At 37.2% G+C, this 25,954-nt stretch overlaps 1 protein-coding gene across 1 annotated transcript in view; it reads right to left on the bottom strand.

Moving 5' to 3' along the window:
• Positions 1–2,727: 2,727 nt before the first annotated feature.
• The window catches only part of LOC133562392 (SE-cephalotoxin-like), a 31,340-nt gene continuing 8,113 nt past the window's right edge, over positions 2,728–25,954 (bottom strand). Inside the window, exon 2 of the mRNA XM_061916569.1 lies at positions 2,728–6,028. Within this exon, the coding sequence (XP_061772553.1) occupies positions 4,802–6,028 (1,227 nt within the window). The 3' untranslated portion in view covers positions 2,728–4,801. The remainder of the gene's footprint in view (positions 6,029–25,954) is intronic.

The following is a 25,954-nucleotide window of genomic DNA, read 5'->3' as shown; positions in this document are numbered from 1 at the left end:
CACCTGGCCAAATCATTGAAGTATGTCCTGAGCTACACCTGGCCAAATCATTGAAGTATGTCCTCAGCTACACCTGGACCAAATGTCCTGAGCTACACCTGGCCAAATGTCCTGAGCTACACCTGGCCAAATGTCCTGAGCTACACCTGGCCAAATCATAGAAGTATGTCCTCAGCTACACCTGGACCAAATGTCCTGAGCTACACCTGGCCAAATCATTGAAGTATGTCCTCAGCTACACCTGGACAAATGTCCTGAGCTACACCTGGCCAAATGTCCTGAGCTACACCTGGCCAAATGTCCTGAGCTACACCTGGCCAAATCATTGAAGTATGTCCTCAGCTACACCTGGCCAAATGTCCTGAGCTACACCTGGCCAAATGTCCTGAGCTACACCTGGCCAAATCATTGAAGTATGTCCTCAGCTACACCTGGCCAAATCCTTGAAGTATGTCCTGAGCTACACCTGGCCAAATCATTGAAGTATGTCCTGAGCTACACCTGGCCAAATCATTGAAGTATGTCCTGAGCTACACCTGGCCAAATCATTGAAGTATGTCCTGAGCTACACCTGGCCAAATCATTGAAGTATGTCCTGAGCTACACCTGGCCAAATCATTGAAGTATGTCCTGAGCTACACCTGGCCAAATCCTTGAAGTATGTCCTGAGCTACACCTGGCCAAATCATTGAAGTATGTCCTGAGCTACACCTGGCCAAATCATTGAAGTATGTCCTGAGCTACACCTGGCCAAATGTCCTGAGCTACACCTGGCCAAATGTGCCACTTTTACAGAAAAGTCAAGCAACACACCCTCAAATCTCGCTAAGGTTCCCCACTATTTGTCAGCACTTGCTGTGAAGGAGAAGTGTGATGATAACCACAGAGCAGCGGAGATCACAAGTCTGGCCTTATTGTTGACTGTGTTATTATTGCTGACTGTGTTATTATTGCTGACTGTGTTATTATTGCTGACTGTGTTATTATTGCTGACTGTGTTATTATTGCTGACTGTGTTATTATTGCTGACTGTGTTATTATTGCTGACTGTGTTATTATTGCTGACTGTGTTATTATTGTTGACTGTGTTATTATTGTTGACTGTGTTATTATTGCTGACTGTGTTATTATTGCTGACTGTGTTATTATTGCTGACTGTGTTATTATTGCTGACTGTGTTATTATTGCTGACTGTGTTATTATTGTTGACTGTGTTATTATTGCTGACTGTGTTATTATTGCTGACTGTGTTATTATTGTTGACTGTGTTATTATTGCTGACTGTGTTATTATTGCTGACTGTGTTATTATTGCTGACTGTGTTATTATTGTTGACTGTGTTATTATTGCTGACTGTGTTATTATTGCTGACTGTGTTATTATTGCTGACTGTGTTATTATTGCTGACTGTGTTATTATTGCTGACTGTGTTATTATTGTTGACTGTGTTATTATTGCTGACTGTGTTATTATTGCTGACTGTGTTATTATTGCTGACTGTGTTATTATTGTTGACTGTGTTATTATTGCTGACTGTGTTATTATTGCTGACTGTGTTATTATTGTTGACTGTGTTATTATTGCTGACTGTGTCATTATTGTTGACTGTGTTATTATTGCTGACTGTGTCATTATTGTTGACTGTGTTATTATTGCTGACTGTGTTATTATTGCTGACTGTGTTATTATTGCTGACTGTGTTATTATTGCTGACTGTGTTATTATTGCTGACTGTGTTATTATTGTTGACTGTGTTATTATTGTTGACTGTGTTATTATTGCTGACTGTGTTATTATTGCTGACTGTGTTATTATTGCTGACTGTGTTATTATTGCTGACTGTGTTATTATTGCTGACTGTGTTATTATTGTTGACTGTGTTATTATTGCTGACTCTGTTATTATTGCTGACTGTGTTATTATTGCTGACTGTGTTATTATTGTTGACTGTGTTATTATTGCTGACTGTGTTATTATTGTTGACTGTGTTATTATTGCTGACTGTGTTATTATTGCTGACTGTGTTATTATTGCTGACTGTGTTATTATTGTTGACTGTGTTATTATTGCTGACTGTGTCATTATTGTTGACTGTGTTATTATTGCTGACTGTGTTATTATTGCTGACTGTGTTATTATTGTTGACTGTGTTATTATTGTTGACTGTGTTATTATTGCTGACTGTGTTATTATTGTTGACTGTGTTATTATTGCTGACTGTGTTATTATTGCTGACTGTGTTATTATTGCTGACTGTGTTATTATTGCTGACTGTGTTATTATTGTTGACTGTGTTATTATTGTTGACTGTGTTATTATTGCTGACTGTGTTATTATTGCTGACTGTGTTATTATTGCTGACTGTGTTATTATTGCTGACTGTGTTATTATTGCTGACTGTGTCATTATTGTTGACTGTGTTATTATTGCTGACTGTGTTATTATTGCTGACTGTGTTATTATTGTTGACTGTGTTATTATTGTTGACTGTGTTATTATTGCTGACTGTGTTATTATTGTTGACTGTGTTATTATTGCTGACTGTGTTATTATTGCTGACTGTGTTATTATTGCTGACTGTGTTATTATTGCTGACTGTGTTATTATTGCTGACTGTGTTATTATTGCTGACTGTGTTATTCACAATATTATTGCTGACTGTGTTATTATTGCTGACTGTGTTATTCACAATAAGTGCTTGTTTTCTTGCTTCATGACAAAATGGACTTGGCTGACAGATCTTTATTTGGCAAGATTTGCTCATCTACATTTCATCATCTCATTCACATTTGACGTACAATCTGACCGCAATACAAACTTCCAGGATGACACCAACTGGACATTCATGGCTCGGAAGTTCCTCGCTGAACATTTGAGTGAATTGTGTGTAGACCTGTTATACAGTGGAACCCGTTTATGTTGACGCCACTCAGACTGTTGACATTAGCGGCTGTTGACATAACAGAAACTTACCATGGTTTGCACATTGATGGCTGACAATTAGGGACGGCTTCCTCTTACATTTCAAACCATGTGGTAGAAATTCAACACCAGCAAACTTTGATAGTTTTGTGTGTGTTCATCTTTTAATAAATAATCACTTTTAATTAACACAATCTTATTTGTTCTAAATTTAATATTTATTACACTTGATAAGGAAAACTGCATATCTTACTTTTTAACACCTCTGAGTCTTAAGTATATATATATATATATATATATATATATATATATATATGTGAAGATGCAGTGTATAGACTTCTGTGTCTTGTCATAGTCAGGAAGTAGTCTTCTTTGCTATTAAGTTGAATGTGCCAGTCTTGTCTTGTGTTGAGTCATACAAAGTGTTTATACTGTAAGTATTGTTGTACTTATTACAAACAATCTTTTTTTTTACGTGCATTTCGGTAGTTATTTAGAATATTTTTTCCATGACAAACATGTTCATGCTAATAAGTAACAGAAATATGTCATATCCAATGTAAAGTAGCATCGAGCCAGCACATTTTCAAAAGTGGAGCCTCACTGTACTTTCAAGCGCCTTCTTCTTGCTTTGTTGACAACAAAAATTGTCACTTTACTGAGCGGCAATTTGTCAGAATCCACTCTGAAGGCCTCATTTAACATGACAAAGTTATCAAAATATGGTAGCGTTTGATTTGATACGTCAATCGGTATCTGGTAGTACTGACAGAATTAGGTTGGTTCTGATAAACGTACTAAATTTGGTACCTGTCCAAGTAAAAATAAAGACTTTTTGAACCTTTTTGTTTGTGCATATTGCGGGCTGTTGACAAATAAGTGTTGTCAACTGAAGCGTGTCCCACTGTATCACCAAGAGGGAAGTTCCAGGTTCCAGGTTCCAGGTTCCAGGTTCCAGGTTCCAGGTTCCAGGTTCCAGGTTCCAGGCAGGATGCACAGGTAGGCCCGTTTGAGAGATTATGGCTTAATAAATGTGAAACTCCTATTTGATTGTTAGGTGCATTTAGTTGTAGTTCTGATTGAAAACATGGTGTTGAAATTGCCATGTAAGATTGCTTATGCTAATCGGTAGCATGCATATGGCATATCCCATGTAAACTAGCATTGAGCTAGCGCATTTTTAAAAGTGGAGCCTTGACGAACTTTTAAGCGCCTTCTTTTTGCTTTGTTGGCAGGAAAAACTGTACTATCATGTAGAATGTGTCCTTCTGAGTCCGCTCGGAGTGCTTAACTGCTTATTTCCCTGCCCGGCGCTGGAGCTGCTGCTGAGTTGGCAACCAAACGCGACATCAGATTCAACAAAGCTATTCAAATATGGTACATTCGGATTTTATGCCAATCGCTACCAGAATTCGGTTGGTACCTACAAAACTACTGAATTTGTTACCTATCCCAAGTAATAATGAATGATTTTTTCCCCCATTTTCCTGAGCGGGCTGATGAGAAATAAGTGTTGTCCACTAAAGCGTGTCTTAAGAAGAGTGAAGTGACACAGAGTCCCGGCAGATCTTAAGAAGAGTGAAGTGACACAGAGTCCCGGCAGATCTTAAGAAGAGTGAAGTGACACAGAGTCCCGGCAGATCTTAAGAAGAGTGAAGTGACACAGAGTCCCGGCAGATCTTAAGAAGAGTGAAGTGACACAGAGTCCCGGCAGATCTTAAGAAGAGTGAAGTGACACAGAGTCCCGGCAGATCTTAAGAAGAGTGAAGTGACAGAGTCCCGGCAGATCTTAAGAAGAGTGAAGTGACACAGAGTCCCGGCAGATCTCATTACAGGAATGCATTAAAGATTTGAAGTGAGACGATGCTGTCTTCTCCGCCTACTGCGGGTGGATGCACAAGAAGGCTGGTTTGTGTTTGCCATAGTAGTAGGTGTCCACGCTGAAGTTGTTGGACTCCACCACCTCCTTGTAGTGGCTGACGGCGTGCACCAGGCAGTTGGGGAAGCATTGGTTCAGAGTCAGCGCCACCGCCATCATGTTTCCCTTCAGTTTTTGCTTCTCGATCTGCTCCCTGATCTGGCGTTTGTCGATGGACTGAGGGTCCACGCAGAAAGACACCACCACTTGGATCTTGTTGCTGGTGGTCATTTCAAACCAGCTGGCGCCGCCGCTGCCGTGGAACTTCTTCCCTGCCAGCCAGTTGTAGAAGAAGATGCGCTCCCTGCTGTTGAAGGCTCGGACCGACCACTTGACCCAGTCGTACTTCTTCACCAGGGAGTCCAGGAGTGCTCGGGTGAAGTCCTCATTGACTGTGCCGGGGTTCACCTCCAGCTCTTTCTCCAGGTCCATTTTGGCTTGGTCCATAAAGGTCTCTGTGCAGTGATCCACTGCGGTTTTCATCCGTTTCTCCACCGCCTCCATTCGTGTCTGCCACTTGGTCACCAAGTCCCTCTCCACCACGCCCTCCTTGAGGGCGGCGTAGCCCATGATGGCGATGAGGCCGACGACGAAAAGCTTCTTCAGCGAAGCGCAGAATTCCTCCACTGCCCTCCTGCTCCTCTGCTCTGTGGCGACCACCGTGTCCAGCATGGGGTCACCTGAGATATTCTCTCCCATGACGGCGTTGTAGAGAGCGTCCAAGTTCAAGTCGCCGTCTGTGTTCTCGTAATACTTGAGGAACTTCTCCTTCTTTTTCATTTTCCAGTCTGGCTTGGCGTTGAGAAACTCCTGGAACTTTTCGTACTGGCCGAGCATCTGAGCCTCACGGTCAAAGTTCTGCTTGTTCATGGACGTCCTTTGCAGCTCCAGAGCAATTTTGTCAATCTCATTCTGGACGCCCAACACCTTCTCATTGACCTCTTCTATCTTCTTCGTCAGGTAGATGGCCTCTTTGCTCTCGGGGTTGTTGAGGATCTCAGCCGAGGCCAAGAATACGGCCTCCAGGATGGGGTGGATCTGACCCACGGTGGCGGCCAGCACCTCGGCCGCTTGACCCATGATGTCCACCCCTTTCTCGATCTTGTCCTTGTTCTCCACCAGCCAGTTTGCCACACTGTCCATGGTTGGGAACCTTGCTTGCTCAATGACTCTGAGCCGGAGATGTTTCTAAAAAGGAGACAAAGCGAGAAAGGTGTCATTGGTGAGGTGCTGCGCCCCGGCCCAACCTTTGCAGTCCTAAAGTTGGTCAACATTTAAAAGAAGTGAGCTGAGGCTCGCTGAAAAGTTGCTCGTCATGCCGTGGGTTAGAATTTGGAAAGCAAGAAGCTTGAGGGAGACGTTGTCCTGACACACAGGTCCTGTCTGCACTTGCCCTTTCATTTTTGTGACCCTCACAATCTCACACACACACACACACACACACACACACACACACACACACACACACACACACACACACACACACACACACACACACACACACACACACACACACACACATTAGGGGATGGGAGGAGCAAACCAGTTCTAGTTGAGAACGGGCTCCCAGTCTTTTAAATCCTCGGAATCACTCGACATTTTTGTTGACATTCCATTATTGATGTCTGGGCACCAAAGCGCCTCATGAGTCTTTCGTGAGGAAGTGTGACAACAAGTCAGCTAACAACAATTGCAACGCTCATATTTCATCAGAGGGAGGAAATAGAATAGAATAGAATAGAATAGAAGAAATACTACAAATATAGAGAAACGTTAGCGCTTCCAGAATGTAATAACTTTGAATACATGATCTCTACTTTCCAGACAAAAGTCAATCTCCACCAGCGACCAGAACTTATTTGTTGTAATCAACTAACTGACTAACATTCCTCAATGTAGAACCTGCTGTTGTTGGCTGTGAACATGGAAGTATTGCATCACTGCCCCGGGACCACTTTGGGAAGCAGGATTGTACTTGGAGTCCATCCTCATTACATTTGGAAACATTCTCCATACTTTCTTCATCAAACTTGAATCCAGTTTGATGTGTGAGTTGTACTGAAACACAATTATGGGACATAAATTGTCCAACTATTATTTTTTCGTGAAAATGAACAACTTTGGCATTTTTAAAACATACATGTCTGTAGATCTAATTTGTCTGAGATTTGAACGCCTCTGCTTTGTAGAAGTCGGACGTATGTTCTGCACCACAGGGGCCACTTTCAAGGGGTCGGATTAGGACTTTTTCCTTACATTTAAAACACTTCATTGAGGTCTAGATTAGTGTTTTTGAACCCCTTTTGACGCACGGCCATCAGTGTGTGAATGAGTGTATGTGTGAATGGGTGATTGTGGAGCGCATTCGGTACCATTCCAGGTATAGCAAACCGCTACATAAATAAAAATCACCATTTACCAAGGCACACCTTTTTTATTGATAAAATCCCAGCAGAAAATGTTTGAAAAAAAACCCTCATTAGCCTAACTGGACAATTTATGGTTGTTGTCATCACACACCCAGTAGTGTGTAATCGACATGGAACATTTAGTAAGTTAAGCTACATGTTAACTACATGTTGTTGTCATCACACACCCAGTAGTGTGTAAGCGACATGGAACATTTAGTAAGTTAAGCTACATGTTAACTACATGTTGTTGTCGTCACACACCCAGTAGTGTGTAAGTGACATGGAACATTTAGTAAGTTAAGCTACATGTTAACTACATGTTGTTGTCGTCACACACCCAGTAGTGTGTAAGTGACATGGAACATTTAGTAAGTTAAGCTACATGTTAACTACATGTTGTTGTCGTCACACACCCAGTAGTGTGTAAGTGACATGGAACATTTAGTAAGTTAAACTACATGTTAACTACATGTTGTTGTCATCACACACCCAGTAGTGTGTAAGCGACATGGAACATTTAGTAAGTTAAGCTACATGTTAACTACATGTTGTTGTCGTCACACACCCAGTAGTGTGTAAGTGACATGGAACATTTAGTAAGTTAAGCTACATGTTAACTACATGTTGTTGTCGTCACACACCCAGTAGTGTGTAAGCGACATGGAACATTTAGTAAGTTAAGCTACATGTTAACTACATGTTGTTGTCGTCACACACCCAGTAGTGTGTAAGTGACATGGAACATTTAGTAAGTTAAGCTACATGTTAACTACATGTTGTTGTCGTCACACACCCAGTAGTGTGTAAGCGACATGGAACATTTAGTAAGTTAAGCTACATGTTAACTACATGTTGTTGTCATCACACACCCAGTAGTGTGTAAGCGACATGGAACATTTAGTAAGTTAAGCTACATGTTAACTACATGTTGTTGTCGTCACACACCCAGTAGTGTGTAAGTGACATGGAACATTTAGTAAGTTAAGCTACATGTTAACTACATGTTGTTGTCGTCACACACCCAGTAGTGTGTAAGTGACATGGAACATTTAGTAAGTTAAGCTACATGTTAACTACATGTTGTTGTCGTCACACACCCAGTAGTGTGTAAGTGACATGGAACATTTAGTAAGTTAAGCTACATGTTAACTACATGTTGTTGTCGTCACACACCCAGTAGTGTGTAAGCGACATGGAACATTTAGTAAGTTAAGCTACATGTTAACTACATGTTGTTGTCGTCACACACCCAGTAGTGTGTAAGTGACATGGAACATTTAGTAAGTTAAGCTACATGTTAACTACATGTTGTTGTCGTCACACACCCAGTAGTGTGTAAGCGACATGGAACATTTAGTAAGTTAAGCTACATGTTAACTACATGTTGTTGTCGTCACACACCCAGTAGTGTGTAAGCGACATGGAACATTTAGTAAGTTAAGCTACATGTTAACTACATGTTGTTGTCATCACACACCCAGTAGTGTGTAAGTGACATGGAACATTTAGTAAGTTAAGCTACATGTTAACTACATGTTGTTGTCATCACACACCCAGTAGTGTGTAAGTGACATGGAACATTTAGTAAGTTAAGCTACATGTTAACTACATGTTGTTGTCGTCACACACCCAGTAGTGTGTAAGCGACATGGAACATTTAGTAAGTTAAGCTACATGTTAACTACATGTTGTTGTCATCACACACCCAGTAGTGTGTAAGGCGACATGGAACATTTAGTAAGTCAAGCTACATGTTAACTACATGTTGTTGTCGTCACACACCCAGTAGTGTGTAAGTGACATGGAACATTTAGTAAGTTAAGCTACATGTTAACTACATGTTGTTGTCGTCACACACCCAGTAGTGTGTAAGCGACATGGAACATTTAGTAAGTTAAGCTACATGTTAACTACATGTTGTTGTCATCACACACCCAGTAGTGTGTAAGTGACATGGAACATTTAGTAAGTTAAGCTACATGTTAACTACATGTTGTTGTCATCACACACCCAGTAGTGTGTAAGCCACATGGAACATTTAGTAAGTTAAGCTACATGTTAACTACATGTTGTTGTCGTCACACACCCAGTAGTGTGTAAGCGACATGGAACATTTAGTAAGTTAAGCTACATGTTAACTACATGTTGTTGTCATCACACACCCAGTAGTGTGTAAGCGACATGGAACATTTAGTAAGTTAAGCTACATGTTAACTACATGTTGTTGTCGTCACACACCCAGTAGTGTGTAAGTGACATGGAACATTTAGTAAGTTAAGCTACATGTTAACTACATGTTGTTGTCATCACACACCCAGTAGTGTGTAAGTGACATGGAACATTTAGTAAGTTAGGCTACATGTTAACTACATGTTGTTGTCATCACACACCCAGTAGTGTGTAAGTGACATGGAACATTTAGTAAGTTAAGCTACATGTTAACTACATGTTGTTGTCGTCACACACCCAGTAGTGTGTAAGTGACATGGAACATTTAGTAAGTTAAGCTACATGTTAACTACATGTTGTTGTCGTCACACACCCAGTAGTGTGTAAGCGACATGGAACATTTAGTAAGTTAAGCTACATGTTAACTACATGTTGTTGTCGTCACACACCCAGTAGTGTGTAAGCGACATGGAACATTTAGTAAGTTAAGCTACATGTTAACTACATGTTGTTGTCATCACACACCCAGTAGTGTGTAAGCGACATGGAACATTTAGTAAGTTAAGCTACATGTTAACTACATGTTGTTGTCATCACACGCCCAGTAGTGTGTAAGCGACATGGAACATTTAGTAAGTTAAGCTACATGTTAACTACATGTTGTTGTCATCACACACCCAGTAGTGTGTAAGTGACATGGAACATTTAGTAAGTTAAGCTACATGTTAACTACATGTTGTTGTCATCACACACCCCAGTAGTGTGTAAGCGACATGGAACATTTAGTAAGTTAAGCTACATGTTAACTACATGTTGTTGTCGTCACACACCCAGTAGTGTGTAAGTGACATGGAACATTTAGTAAGTTAAGCTACATGTTAACTACATGTTGTTGTCATCACACACCCAGTAGTGTGTAAGCGACATGGAACATTTAGTAAGTTAAGCTACATGTTAACTACATGTTGTTGTCGTCACACACCCAGTAGTGTGTAAGTGACATGGAACATTTAGTAAGTTAAGCTACATGTTAACTACATGTTGTTGTCATCACACACCCAGTAGTGTGTAAGTGACATGGAACATTTAGTAAGTTAAGCTACATGTTAACTACATGTTGTTGTCATCACACACCCAGTAGTGTGTAAGCGACATGGAACATTTAGTAAGTTAAGCTACATGTTAACTACATGTTGTTGTCATCACACACCCAGTAGTGTGTAAGCGACATGGAACATTTAGTAAGTTAAGCTACATGTTAACTACATGTTGTTGTCGTCACACACCCAGTAGTGTGTAAGCGACATGGAACATTTAGTAAGTTAAGCTACATGTTAACTACATGTTGTTGTCGTCACACACCCAGTAGTGTGTAAGTGACATGGAACATTTAGTAAGTTAAGCTACATGTTAACTACATGTTGTTGTCGTCACACACCCAGTAGTGTGTAAGTGACATGGAACATTTAGTAAGTTAAGCTACATGTTAACTACATGTTGTTGTCGTCACACACCCAGTAGTGTGTAAGCGACATGGAACATTTAGTAAGTTAAGCTACATGTTAACTACATGTTGTTGTCGTCACACACCCAGTAGTGTGTAAGCGGCATGGAACATTTAGTAAGTTAAGCTACATGTTAACTACATGTTGTTGTCGTCACACACCCAGTAGTGTGTAAGTGACATGGAACATTTAGTAAGTTAAGCTACATGTTAACTACATGTTGTTGTCGTCACACACCCAGTAGTGTGTAAGCGACATGGAACATTTAGTAAGTTAAGCTACATGTTAACTACATGTTGTTGTCATCACACACCCAGTAGTGTGTAAGTGACATGGAACATTTAGTAAGTTAAGCTACATGTTAACTACATGTTGTTGTCGTCACACACCCAGTAGTGTGTAAGTGACATGGAACATTTAGTAAGTTAAGCTACATGTTAACTACATGTTGTTGTCATCACACACCCAGTAGTGTGTAAGTGACATGGAACATTTAGTAAGTTAAGCTACATGTTAACTACATGTTGTTGTCATCACACACCCAGTAGTGTGTAAGTGACATGGAACATTTAGTAAGTTAAGCTACATGTTAACTACATGTTGTTGTCATCACACACCCAGTAGTGTGTAAGCGACATGGAACATTTAGTAAGTTAAGCTACATGTTAACTACATGTTGTTGTCGTCACACACCCAGTAGTGTGTAAGCGACATGGAACATTTAGTAAGTTAAGCTACATGTTAACTACATGTTGTTGTCATCACACACCCAGTAGTGTGTAAGCGACATGGAACATTTAGTAAGTTAAGCTACATGTTAACTACATGTTGTTGTCGTCACACACCCAGTAGTGTGTAAGCGACATGGAACATTTAGTAAGTTAAGCTACATGTTAACTACATGTTGTTGTCGTCACACACCCAGTAGTGTGTAAGTGACATGGAACATTTAGTAAGTTAAGCTACATGTTAACTACATGTTGTTGTCATCACACACCCAGTAGTGTGTAAGCGACATGGAACATTTAGTAAGTTAAGCTACATGTTAACTACATGTTGTTGTCGTCACACACCCAGTAGTGTGTAAGTGACATGGAACATTTAGTAAGTTAAGCTACATGTTAACTACATGTTGTTGTCGTCACACACCCAGTAGTGTGTAAGCGACATGGAACATTTAGTAAGTTAAGCTACATGTTAACTACATGTTGTTGTCATCACACACCCAGTAGTGTGTAAGCGACATGGAACATTTAGTAAGTTAAGCTACATGTTAACTACATGTTGTTGTCGTCACACACCCAGTAGTGTGTAAGCGACATGGAACATTTAGTAAGTTAAGCTACATGTTAACTACATGTTGTTGTCGTCACACACCCAGTAGTGTGTAAGTGACATGGAACATTTAGTAAGTTAAGCTACATGTTAACTACATGTTGTTGTCATCACACACCCAGTAGTGTGTAAGCGACATGGAACATTTAGTAAGTTAAGCTACATGTTAACTACATGTTGTTGTCATCACACACCCAGTAGTGTGTAAGCGACATGGAACATTTAGTAAGTTAAGCTACATGTTAACTACATGTTGTTGTCGTCACACACCCAGTAGTGTGTAAGCGACATGGAACATTTAGTAAGTTAAGCTACATGTTAACTACATGTTGTTGTCGTCACACACCCAGTAGTGTGTAAGCGACATGGAACATTTAGTAAGTTAAGCTACATGTTAACTACATGTTGTTGTCGTCACACACCCAGTAGTGTGTAAGTGACATGGAACATTTAGTAAGTTAAGCTACATGTTAACTACATGTTGTTGTCATCACACACCCAGTAGTGTGTAAGCGACATGGAACATTTAGTAAGTTAAGCTACATGTTAACTACATGTTGTTGTCGTCACACACCCAGTAGTGTGTAAGCGACATGGAACATTTAGTAAGTTAAGCTACATGTTAACTACATGTTGTTGTCGTCACACACCCAGTAGTGTGTAAGCGACATGGAACATTTAGTAAGTTAAGCTACATGTTAACTACATGTTGTTGTCGTCACACACCCAGTAGTGTGTAAGCGACATGGAACATTTAGTAAGTTAAGCTACATGTTAACTACATGTTGTTGTCGTCACACACCCAGTAGTGTGTAAGTGACATGGAACATTTAGTAAGTTAAGCTACATGTTAACTACATGTTGTTGTCATCACACACCCAGTAGTGTGTAAGTGACATGGAACATTTAGTAAGTTAAGCTACATGTTAACTACATGTTGTTGTCGTCACACACCCAGTAGTGTGTAAGTGACATGGAACATTTAGTAAGTTAAGCTACATGTTAACTACATGTTGTTGTCATCACACACCCAGTAGTGTGTAAGTGACATGGAACATTTAGTAAGTTAAGCTACATGTTAACTACATGTTGTTGTCATCACACACCCAGTAGTGTGTAAGTGACATGGAACATTTAGTAAGTTAAGCTACATGTTAACTACATGTTGTTGTCATCACACACCCAGTAGTGTGTAAGTGACATGGAACATTTAGTAAGTTAAGCTACATGTTAACTACATGTTGTTGTCATCACACACCCAGTAGTGTGTAAGCGACATGGAACATTTAGTAAGTTAAGCTACATGTTAACTACATGTTGTTGTCGTCACACACCCAGTAGTGTGTAAGCGACATGGAACATTTAGTAAGTTAAGCTACATGTTAACTACATGTTGTTGTCATCACACACCCAGTAGTGTGTAAGTGACATGGAACATTTAGTAAGTTAAGCTACATGTTAACTACATGTTGTTGTCATCACACACCCAGTAGTGTGTAAGTGACATGGAACATTTAGTAAGTTAAGCTACATGTTAACTACATGTTGTTGTCATCACACACCCAGTAGTGTGTAAGTGACATGGAACATTTAGTAAGTTAAGCTACATGTTAACTACATGTTGTTGTCATCACACACCCAGTAGTGTGTAAGTGACATGGAACATTTAGTAAGTTAAGCTACATGTTAACTACATGTTGTTGTCATCACACACCCAGTAGTGTGTAAGTGACATGGAACATTTAGTAAGTTAAGCTACATGTTAACTACATGTTGTTGTCATCACACACCCAGTAGTGTGTAAGCGACATGGAACATTTAGTAAGTTAAGCTACATGTTAACTACATGTTGTTGTCATCACACACCCAGTAGTGTGTAAGTGACATGGAACATTTAGTAAGTTAAGCTACATGTTAACTACATGTTGTTGTCATCACACACCCAGTAGTGTGTAAGCGACATGGAACATTTAGTAAGTTAAGCTACATGTTAACTACATGTTGTTGTCGTCACACACCCAGTAGTGTGTAAGCGACATGGAACATTTAGTAAGTTAAGCTACATGTTAACTACATGTTGTTGTCGTCACACACCCAGTAGTGTGTAAGCGACATGGAACATTTAGTAAGTTAAGCTACATGTTAACTACATGTTGTTGTCGTCACACACCCAGTAGTGTGTAAGTGACATGGAACATTTAGTAAGTTAAGCTACATGTTAACTACATGTTGTTGTCGTCACACACCCAGTAGTGTGTAAGTGACATGGAACATTTAGTAAGTTAAGCTACATGTTAACTACATGTTGTTGTCGTCACACACCCAGTAGTGTGTAAGTGACATGGAACATTTAGTAAGTTAAGCTACATGTTAACTACATGTTGTTGTCATCACACACCCAGTAGTGTGTAAGTGACATGGAACATTTAGTAAGTTAAGCTACATGTTAACTACATGTTGTTGTCATCACACACCCAGTAGTGTGTAAGCGACATGGAACATTTAGTAAGTTAAGCTACATGTTAACTACATGTTGTTGTCGTCACACACCCAGTAGTGTGTAAGTGACATGGAACATTTAGTAAGTTAAGCTACATGTTAACTACATGTTGTTGTCGTCACACACCCAGTAGTGTGTAAGCGACATGGAACATTTAGTAAGTTAAGCTACATGTTAACTACATGTTGTTGTCATCACACACCCAGTAGTGTGTAAGCGACATGGAACATTTAGTAAGTTAAGCTACATGTTAACTACATGTTGTTGTCGTCACACACCCAGTAGTGTGTAAGCGACATGGAACATTTAGTAAGTTAAGCTACATGTTAACTACATGTTGTTGTCGTCACACACCCAGTAGTGTGTAAGCGACATGGAACATTTAGTAAGTTAAGCTACATGTTAACTACATGTTGTTGTCGTCACACACCCAGTAGTGTGTAAGCGACATGGAACATTTAGTAAGTTAAGCTACATGTTAACTACATGTTGTTGTCGTCACACACCCAGTAGTGTGTAAGTGACATGGAACATTTAGTAAGTTAAGCTACATGTTAACTACATGTTGTTGTCATCACACACCCAGTAGTGTGTAAGTGACATGGAACATTTAGTAAGTTAAGCTACATGTTAACTACATGTTGTTGTCGTCACACACCCAGTAGTGTGTAAGTGACATGGAACATTTAGTAAGTTAAGCTACATGTTAACTACATGTTGTTGTCATCACACACCCAGTAGTGTGTAAGTGACATGGAACATTTAGTAAGTTAAGCTACATGTTAACTACATGTTGTTGTCATCACACACCCAGTAGTGTGTAAGTGACATGGAACATTTAGTAAGTTAAGCTACATGTTAACTACATGTTGTTGTCGTCACACACCCAGTAGTGTGTAAGCGACATGGAACATTTAGTAAGTTAAGCTACATGTTAACTACATGTTGTTGTCGTCACACACCCAGTAGTGTGTAAGTGACATGGAACATTTAGTAAGTTAAGCTACATGTTAACTACATGTTGTTGTCGTCACACACCCAGTAGTGTGTAAGCGACATGGAACATTTAGTAAGTTAAGCTACATGTTAACTACATGTTGTTGTCGTCACACACCCAGTAGTGTGTAAGCGACATGGAACATTTAGTAAGTTAAGCTACATGTTAACTACATGTTGTTGTCGTCACACACCCAGTAGTGTGTAAGTGACATGGAACATTTAGTAAGTTAAGCTACATGTTAACTACATGTTGTTGTCGTCACACACCCAGTAGTGTGTAAGTGACATGGAACATTTAGTAAGTTAAGCTACATGTTAACTACATGTTGTTGTCATCACACACCCAGTAGTGTGTAAGCGACATGGAACATTTAGTAAGTTAAGCTACATGTTAACTACATGTTGTTGTCGTCACACACCCAGTAGTGTGTAAGCGACATGGAACATTTAGTAAGTTAAGCTACATGTTAACTACATGTTGTTGTCGTCACACACCCAGTAGTGTGTAAGTGACATGGAACATTTAGTAAGTTAAGCTACATGTTAACTACATGTTGTTGTCGTCACACACCCAGTAGTGTGTAAGTGACATGGAACATTTAGTAAGTTAAGCTACATGTTAACTACATGTTGTTGTCGTCACACACCCAGTAGTGTGTAAGTGACATGGAACATTTAGTAAGTTAAGCTACATGTTAACTACATGTTGTTGTCGTCACACACCCAGTAGTGTGTAAGCGACATGGAACATTTAGTAAGTTAAGCTACATGTTAACTACATGTTGTTGTCATCACACACCCAGTAGTGTGTAAGCGACATGGAACATTTAGTAAGTTAAGCTACATGTTAACTACATGTTGTTGTCGTCACACACCCAGTAGTGTGTAAGTGACATGGAACATTTAGTAAGTTAAGCTACATGTTAACTACATGTTGTTGTCATCACACACCCAGTAGTGTGTAAGTGACATGGAACATTTAGTAAGTTAAGCTACATGTTAACTACATGTTGTTGTCATCACACACCCAGTAGTGTGTAAGCGACATGGAACATTTAGTAAGTTAAGCTACATGTTAACTACATGTTGTTGTCGTCACACACCCAGTAGTGTGTAAGCGACATGGAACATTTAGTAAGTTAAGCTACATGTTAACTACATGTTGTTGTCGTCACACACCCAGTAGTGTGTAAGTGACATGGAACATTTAGTAAGTTAAGCTACATGTTAACTACATGTTGTTGTCGTCACACACCCAGTAGTGTGTAAGCGACATGGAACATTTAGTAAGTTAAGCTACATGTTAACTACATGTTGTTGTCGTCACACACCCAGTAGTGTGTAAGCGACATGGAACATTTAGTAAGTTAAGCTACATGTTAACTACATGTTGTTGTCGTCACACACCCAGTAGTGTGTAAGCGACATGGAACATTTAGTAAGTTAAGCTACATGTTAACTACATGTTGTTGTCGTCACACACCCAGTAGTGTGTAAGTGACATGGAACATTTAGTAAGTTAAGCTACATGTTAACTACATGTTGTTGTCATCACACACCCAGTAGTGTGTAAGTGACATGGAACATTTAGTAAGTTAAGCTACATGTTAACTACATGTTGTTGTCATCACACACCCAGTAGTGTGTAAGTGACATGGAACATTTAGTAAGTTAAGCTACATGTTAACTACATGTTGTTGTCATCACACACCCAGTAGTGTGTAAGTGACATGGAACATTTAGTAAGTTAAGCTACATGTTAACTACATGTTGTTGTCGTCACACACCCAGTAGTGTGTAAGCGACATGGAACATTTAGTAAGTTAAGCTACATGTTAACTACATGTTGTTGTCGTCACACACCCAGTAGTGTGTAAGCGACATGGAACATTTAGTAAGTTAAGCTACATGTTAACTACATGTTGTTGTCGTCACACACCCAGTAGTGTGTAAGCGACATGGAACATTTAGTAAGTTAAGCTACATGTTAACTACATGTTGTTGTCATCACACACCCAGTAGTGTGTAAGTGACATGGAACATTTAGTAAGTTAAGCTACATGTTAACTACATGTTGTTGTCATCACACACCCAGTAGTGTGTAAGTGACATGGAACATTTAGTAAGTTAAGCTACATGTTAACTACATGTTGTTGTCGTCACACACCCAGTAGTGTGTAAGCGACATGGAACATTTAGTAAGTTAAGCTACATGTTAACTACATGTTGTTGTCGTCACACACCCAGTAGTGTGTAAGCGACATGGAACATTTAGTAAGTTAAGCTACATGTTAACTACATGTTGTTGTCGTCACACACCCAGTAGTGTGTAAGCGACATGGAACATTTAGTAAGTTAAGCTACATGTTAACTACATGTTGTTGTCATCACACACCCAGTAGTGTGTAAGCGACATGGAACATTTAGTAAGTTAAGCTACATGTTAACTACATGTTGTTGTCATCACACACCCAGTAGTGTGTAAGTGACATGGAACATTTAGTAAGTTAAGCTACATGTTAACTACATGTTGTTGTCATCACACACCCAGTAGTGTGTAAGCGACATGGAACATTTAGTAAGTTAAGCTACATGTTAACTACATGTTGTTGTCATCACACACCCAGTAGTGTGTAAGCGACATGGAACATTTAGTAAGTTAAGCTACATGTTAACTACATGTTGTTGTCATCACACACCCAGTAGTGTGTAAGCGACATGGAACATTTAGTAAGTTAAGCTACATGTTAACTACATGTTGTTGTCATCACACACCCAGTAGTGTGTAAGTGACATGGAACATTTAGTAAGTTAAGCTACATGTTAACTACATGTTGTTGTCATCACACACCCAGTAGTGTGTAAGCGACATGGAACATTTAGTAAGTTAAGCTACATGTTAACTACATGTTGTTGTCATCACACACCCAGTAGTGTGTAAGCGACATGGAACATTTAGTAAGTTAAGCTACATGTTAACTACATGTTGTTGTCGTCACACACCCAGTAGTGTGTAAGTGACATGGAACATTTAGTAAGTTAAGCTACATGTTAACTACATGTTGTTGTCATCACACACCCAGTAGTGTGTAAGCGACATGGAACATTTAGTAAGTTAAGCTACATGTTAACTACATGTTGTTGTCATCACACACCCAGTAGTGTGTAAGTGACATGGAACATTTAGTAAGTTAAGCTACATGTTAACTACATGTTGTTGTCATCACACACCCAGTAGTGTGTAAGCGACATGGAACATTTAGTAAGTTAAGCTACATGTTAACTACATGTTGTTGTCATCACACACCCAGTAGTGTGTAAGCGACATGGAACATTTAGTAAGTTAAGCTACATGTTAACTACATGTTGTTGTCATCACACACCCAGTAGTGTGTAAGCGACATGGAACATTTAGTAAGTTAAGCTACATGTTAACTACATGTTGTTGTCGTCACACACCCAGTAGTGTGTAAGTGACATGGAACATTTAGTAAGTTAAGCTACATGTTAACTACATGTTGTTGTCGTCACACACCCAGTAGTGTGTAAGCGACATGGAACATTTAGTAAGTTAAGCTACATGCTAAATGTAGCTAAGCTACAGGGGAAACTATGTCCAGAGAACTGGAGCAATCAACTCGGCAAAAGTAGCTTGCTACATTACATAAATATTGAACTTTCCTCCGAACAAGAGAACAAATGCTCAGTTTGATTGTTTATTTTAATAAACAGCAACTAGAAAAATGCCCTCTGTCTGACTTTGTTAGATTTCTTTGAAATTGCGTAGCGTGTAGAAAATGAGAGGAAAACTCAGGAAACATGACTTTGGCGATGTCACGTGTCGCCTGGTTTACTGCAGCCCGGCCTCCCATCCTTTACCAGTCTTCAGTGAAAGTATTAACGTCATATAAAACACAGAAGTCTTATACTCTCAATGGACTCATGGATGGGAGTTCAAACCCCGGCACAGTCATACCAAAGACTATAAAAATGGGAGCCATTGCCTCCCTGCTTGGCCCTCAGCAACAAGGCTTGGAATTGGGGGTTAAATCACCAACAATTATTGCTGCTGCTCACTGCTCCCCTCACCTCCCAGGGGGTGATCAAGGCTGATGGGTCAAATGCAGAGAATCATTTTGCCACAGTGTGTGTGTGTGTGTGTGTGTGTGTGTGTGTGTGTGTATGTGTGTGTGTGTGTGTGTGTGTGTGTGTGTGTGTGTGTGTGTGTGTGTGTGTGTGTGTGTGTGTGTGTGTGACAATCATTGCTACTTTAACTTGAACTTAACATGTCCAGGTTCTTCGACTCTGGAGAAGTTGAACCTGTGTGGTTGAAGACTTGCATCCTGGTCTCTGCTTCTTGTCTCTCATCCTCCCGTCTACTTTCCTTATGGCGTCCACAGTAAAACACGGTGATGTCGCTGAATCATCTGGGATGTTGTGTCGTGGTGAACGTCACTCAAAGCGTAACCGGTGTCGGTCATCAATGTCCAAAGTGCACGATAAAAGCAAGAAAAAAAAAACGACAAAACATGCTGACTCAGCGTGGTGAGGAGGGGTTCATTTGCATCTTTAAAACCAGCTCTTTTGAAGTGTAGCAAACATATAACCGGACAAATAGGTCTGTAAAACAAAATCAATACAAATGACTCACCAAAGAACCATCCTTATGTGTTATGTAGATGATATAATCAGAATAGTATCTATCTCACGGAGATTCTCCAGCCATTTCGAGAGTTAATGAGGAAGGCAGTCACATGATCTTGTGACGTCACGATCAGAACCACAGAGCCCCTCCTCATCAATGCTGATCAAGCAGACTTTGTGAGAGCCAGCAACGATTACTTTGGGAAAAATGATGATGCAAAACCTTATATTTTTGAGCCCGAACACAAAGAGAATGAGTAATAAGTTTTAGAAACTGAGTGTTGAGGGGATGTAGTTTTAATGACACACCATAGCATTAGCAGCATTGCTCGGTGAACAAACACTCACTGTAACATTTCCACTCTCGCTGGGATGCCGACCGACAGGATGCTCATATAATTCTGTTTAGATGAAGAATTCATCGCAATCCTCATGAACGGTTAAAAAAAGAGTTCCCGCAAGAAGTATCTTTTGGGGTCTTTTTCACCATTTCTGGTGAGGTGATGTGGACCAGCCTGTCGGTCCATGGTCACATGTGTCTACTAGCAGGTGAGACATGCAGGAATTATCATCCAGAATGGACTTTTAGCAACTTTGACACCAAGCAGAAGCAGCTGTCTGCTCAGGGGGTCCACAATAGCAGCTAAGCTAGCATTAGCTCACTGCTATCAATGCACGGCTAAAATAGTCCGTCTGTGTCAGCGCTTGTAATAACAATATCACTCATGTTTGTAATAACAATATCACTCATGTTTGTAATAACAATATCACTCATGTTTGTAATAACAATATCACTCATGTTTGTAATAACAATATCACTCATGTTTGTAATAACAATATCACTCATGTTTGTAATAACAATATCACTCATGTTTGTAATAACAATATCACTCATGTTTGTAATAACAATATCACTCATGTTTGTAATAACAATATCACTCATGTTTGTAATAACAATATCACTCATGTTATTAATAACAATATCACTCATGTTTGTAATAACAATATCACTCATGTTTGTAATAACAATATCACTCATGTTTGTAATAACAATATCACTCATGTTTGTAATAACAATATCACTCATGTTTGTAATAACAATATCACTCATGTTTGTAATAACAATATCACTCATGTTTGTAATAACAATATCACTCATGTTTGTAATAACAATATCACTCATGTTTGTAATAACAATATCACTCATGTTTGTAATAACAATATCACTCATGTTTGTAATAACAATATCACTCATGTTTGTAATAACAATATCACTCATGTTTGTAATAACAATATCACTCATGTTTGTAATAACAATATCACTCATGTTTGTAATAACAATATCACTCATGTTTGTAATAACAATATCACTCATGTTTGTAATAACAATATCACTCATGTTTGTGATAACAATATCACTCATGTTATTAATAACAATATCACTCATGTTTGTAATAACAATATCACTCATGTGTGTAATAACAATATCACTCATGTTTGTAATAACAATATCACTCATGTTTGTAATAACAATATCACTCATGTTTGTAATAACAATATCACTCATGTTTGTAATAACAATATCACTCATGTTTGTAATAACAATATCACTCATGTTTGTAATAACAATATCACTCATGTTTGTAATAACAATATCACTCATGTTTGTAATAACAGTATCACTCATGTTTGTAATAACAATATCACTCATGTTTGTAATAACAGTATCACTCATGTTTGTAATAACAATATCACTCATGTTTGTAATAACAATATCACTCATGTTTGTAATAACAATATCACTCATGTTTGTAATAACAATATCACTCATGTTTGTAATAACAATATCACTCATGTTTGTAATAACAATATCACTCATGTTTGTAATAACAATATCACTCATGTTTGTAATAACAATATCACTCATGTTTGTAATAACAATATCACTCATGTTTGTAATAACAATATCACTCATGTTTGTAATAACAATATCACTCATGTTATTAATAACAATATCACTCATGTTTGTAATAACAATATCACTCATGTTTGTAATAACAATATCACTCATGTTTGTAATAACAATATCACTCATGTTATTAATAACAATATCACTCATGTTTGTAATAACAATATCACTCATGTTTGTAATAACAATATCACTCATGTTTGTAATAACAATATCACTCATGTTTGTAATAACAATATCACTCATGTTATTAATAACAATATCACTCATGTTTGTAATAACAATATCACTCATGTTTGTAATAACAATATCACTCATGTTTGTAATAACAATATCACTCATGTTTGTAATAACAATATCACTCATGTTTGTAATAACAATATCACTCATGTTTGTAATAACAATATCACTCATGTTTGTAATAACAATATCACTCATGTTTGTAATAACAATATCACTCATGTTTGTAATAACAATATCACTCATGTTTGTAATAACAATATCACTCATGTTTGTAATAACAATATCACTCATGTTTGTAATAACAATATCACTCATGTTTGTAATAACAATATCACTCATGTTTGTAATAACAATATCACTCATGTTTGTAATAACAATATCACTCATGTTTGTAATAACAATATCACTCATGTTTGTAATAACAATATCACTCATGTTTGTAATAACAATATCACTCATGTTTGTAATAACAATATCACTCATGTTTGTAATAACAATATCACTCATGTTTGTAATAACAATATCACTCATGTTTGTAATAACAATATCACTCATGTTTGTAATAACAATATCACTCATGTTTGTAATAACAATATCACTCATGTTTGTAATAACAATATCACTCATGTTTGTAATAACAATATCACTCATGTTTGTAATAACAATATCACTCATGTTTGTAATAACAATATCACTCATGTTTGTAATAACAATATCACTCATGTTTGTAATAACAATATCACTCATGTTTGTAATAACAATATCAGTCATGTTTGTAATAACAATATCACTCATGTTTGTAATAACAATATCACTCATGTTTGTAATAACAATATCACTCATGTTTGTAATAACAATATCACTCATGTTTGTAATAACAATATCACTCATGTTTGTAATAACAATATCACTCATGTTATTAATAACAATATCACTCATGTTTGTAATAACAATATCACTCATGTTTGTAATAACAATATCACTCATGTTTGTAATAACAATATCAGTCATGTTTGTAATAACAATATCACTCATGTTTGTAATAACAGTATCACTCATGTTTGTAATAACAATATCACTCATGTTTGTAATAACAATATCACTCATGTTTGTAATAACAGTATCACTCATGTTTGTAATAACAATATCACTCATGTTTGTAATAACAATATCACTCATGTTTGTAATAACAATATCACTCATGTTTGTAATAACAATATCACTCATGTTTGTAATAACAATATCACTCATGTTTGTAATAACAATATCACTCATGTTTGTAATAACAATATCACTCATGTTTGTAATAACAATATCACTCATGTTTGTAATAACAATATCAGTCATGTTTGTAATAACAATATCACTCATGTTTGTAATAACAATATCACTCATGTTTGTAATAACAATATCACTCATGTTTGTAATAACAATATCACTCATGTTTGTAATAACAATATCACTCATGTTTGTAATAACAATATCACTCATGTTATTAATAACAATATCACTCATGTTTGTAATAACAATATCACTCATGTTTGTAATAACAATATCACTCATGTTTGTAATAACAATATCAGTCATGTTTGTAATAACAATATCACTCATGTTTGTAATAACAGTATCACTCATGTTTGTAATAACAATATCACTCATGTTTGTAATAACAATATCACTCATGTTTGTAATAACAATATCACTCATGTTTGTAATAACAATATCACTCATGTTTGTAATAACAATATCACTCATGTTTGTAATAACAATATCACTCATGTTTGTAATAACAATATCACTCATGTTATTAATAACAATATCACTCATGTTTGTAATAACAGTATCACTCATGTTTGTAATAACAGTATCACTCATGTTTGTAATAACAATATCACTCATGTTTGTAATAACAATATCACTCATGTTTGTAATAACAATATCACTCATGTTTGTAATAACAATATCACTCATGTTTGTAATAACAATATCACTCATGTTTGTAATAACAATATCACTCATGTTTGTAATAACAATATCACTCATGTTTGTAATAACAATATCACTCATGTTTGTAATAACAATATCACTCATGTTTGTAATAACAATATCACTCATGTTTGTAATAACAATATCACTCATGTTTGTAATAACAATATCACTCATGTTATTAATAACAATATCACTCATGTTTGTAATAACAATATCACTCATGTTTGTAATAACAATATCACTCATGTTTGTAATAACAATATCACTCATGTTTGTAATAACAATATCACTCATGTTTGTAATAACAATATCACTCATGTTTGTAATAACAATATCACTCATGTTTGTAATAACAATATCACTCATGTTTGTAATAACAATATCACTCATGTTTGTAATAACAATATCACTCATGTTTGTAATAACAATATCACTCATGTTTGTAATAACAATATCACTCATGTTTGTAATAACAATATCACTCATGTTATTAATAACAATATCACTCATGTTTGTAATAACAGTATCACTCATGTTTGTAATAACAGTATCACTCATGTTTGTAATAACAATATCACTCATGTTTGTAATAACAATATCACTCATGTTTGTAATAACAGTATCACTCATGTTTGTAATAACAATATCACTCATGTTTGTAATAACAATATCACTCATGTTTGTAATAACAATATCACTCATGTTTGTAATAACAGTATCACTCATGTTTGTAATAACAGTATCACTCATGTTTGTAATAACAATATCACTCATGTTTGTAATAACAATATCACTCATGTTTGTAATAACAATATCACTCATGTTTGTAATAACAATATCACTCATGTTTGTAATAACAATATCACTCATGTTTGTAATAACAATATCACTCATGTTTGTAATAACAATATCACTCATGTTTGTAATAACAATATCACTCATGTTTGTAATAACAATATCACTCATGTTTGTAATAACAATATCACTCATGTTTGTAATAACAATATCACTCATGTTTGTAATAACAATATCACTCATGTTTGTAATAACAATATCACTCATGTTTGTAATAACAATATCACTCATGTTTGTAATAACAATATCACTCATGTTTGTAATAACAATATCACTCATGTTTGTAATAACAATATCACTCATGTTTGTAATAACAATATCACTCATGTTTGTAATAACAATATCACTCATGTTTGTAATAACAATATCACTCATGTTTGTAATAACAATATCACTCATGTTTGTAATAACAATATCACTCATGTTTGTAATAACAATATCACTCATGTTTGTAATAACAATATCACTCATGTTTGTAATAACAATATCACTCAT

Source organism: Nerophis ophidion, linkage group LG11 (assembly GCF_033978795.1).
Source record: "Nerophis ophidion isolate RoL-2023_Sa linkage group LG11, RoL_Noph_v1.0, whole genome shotgun sequence".
Lineage (NCBI taxonomy): Eukaryota > Metazoa > Chordata > Actinopteri > Syngnathiformes > Syngnathidae > Nerophis > Nerophis ophidion.
This window is presented reverse-complemented; position numbering and strand designations above follow the sequence as displayed.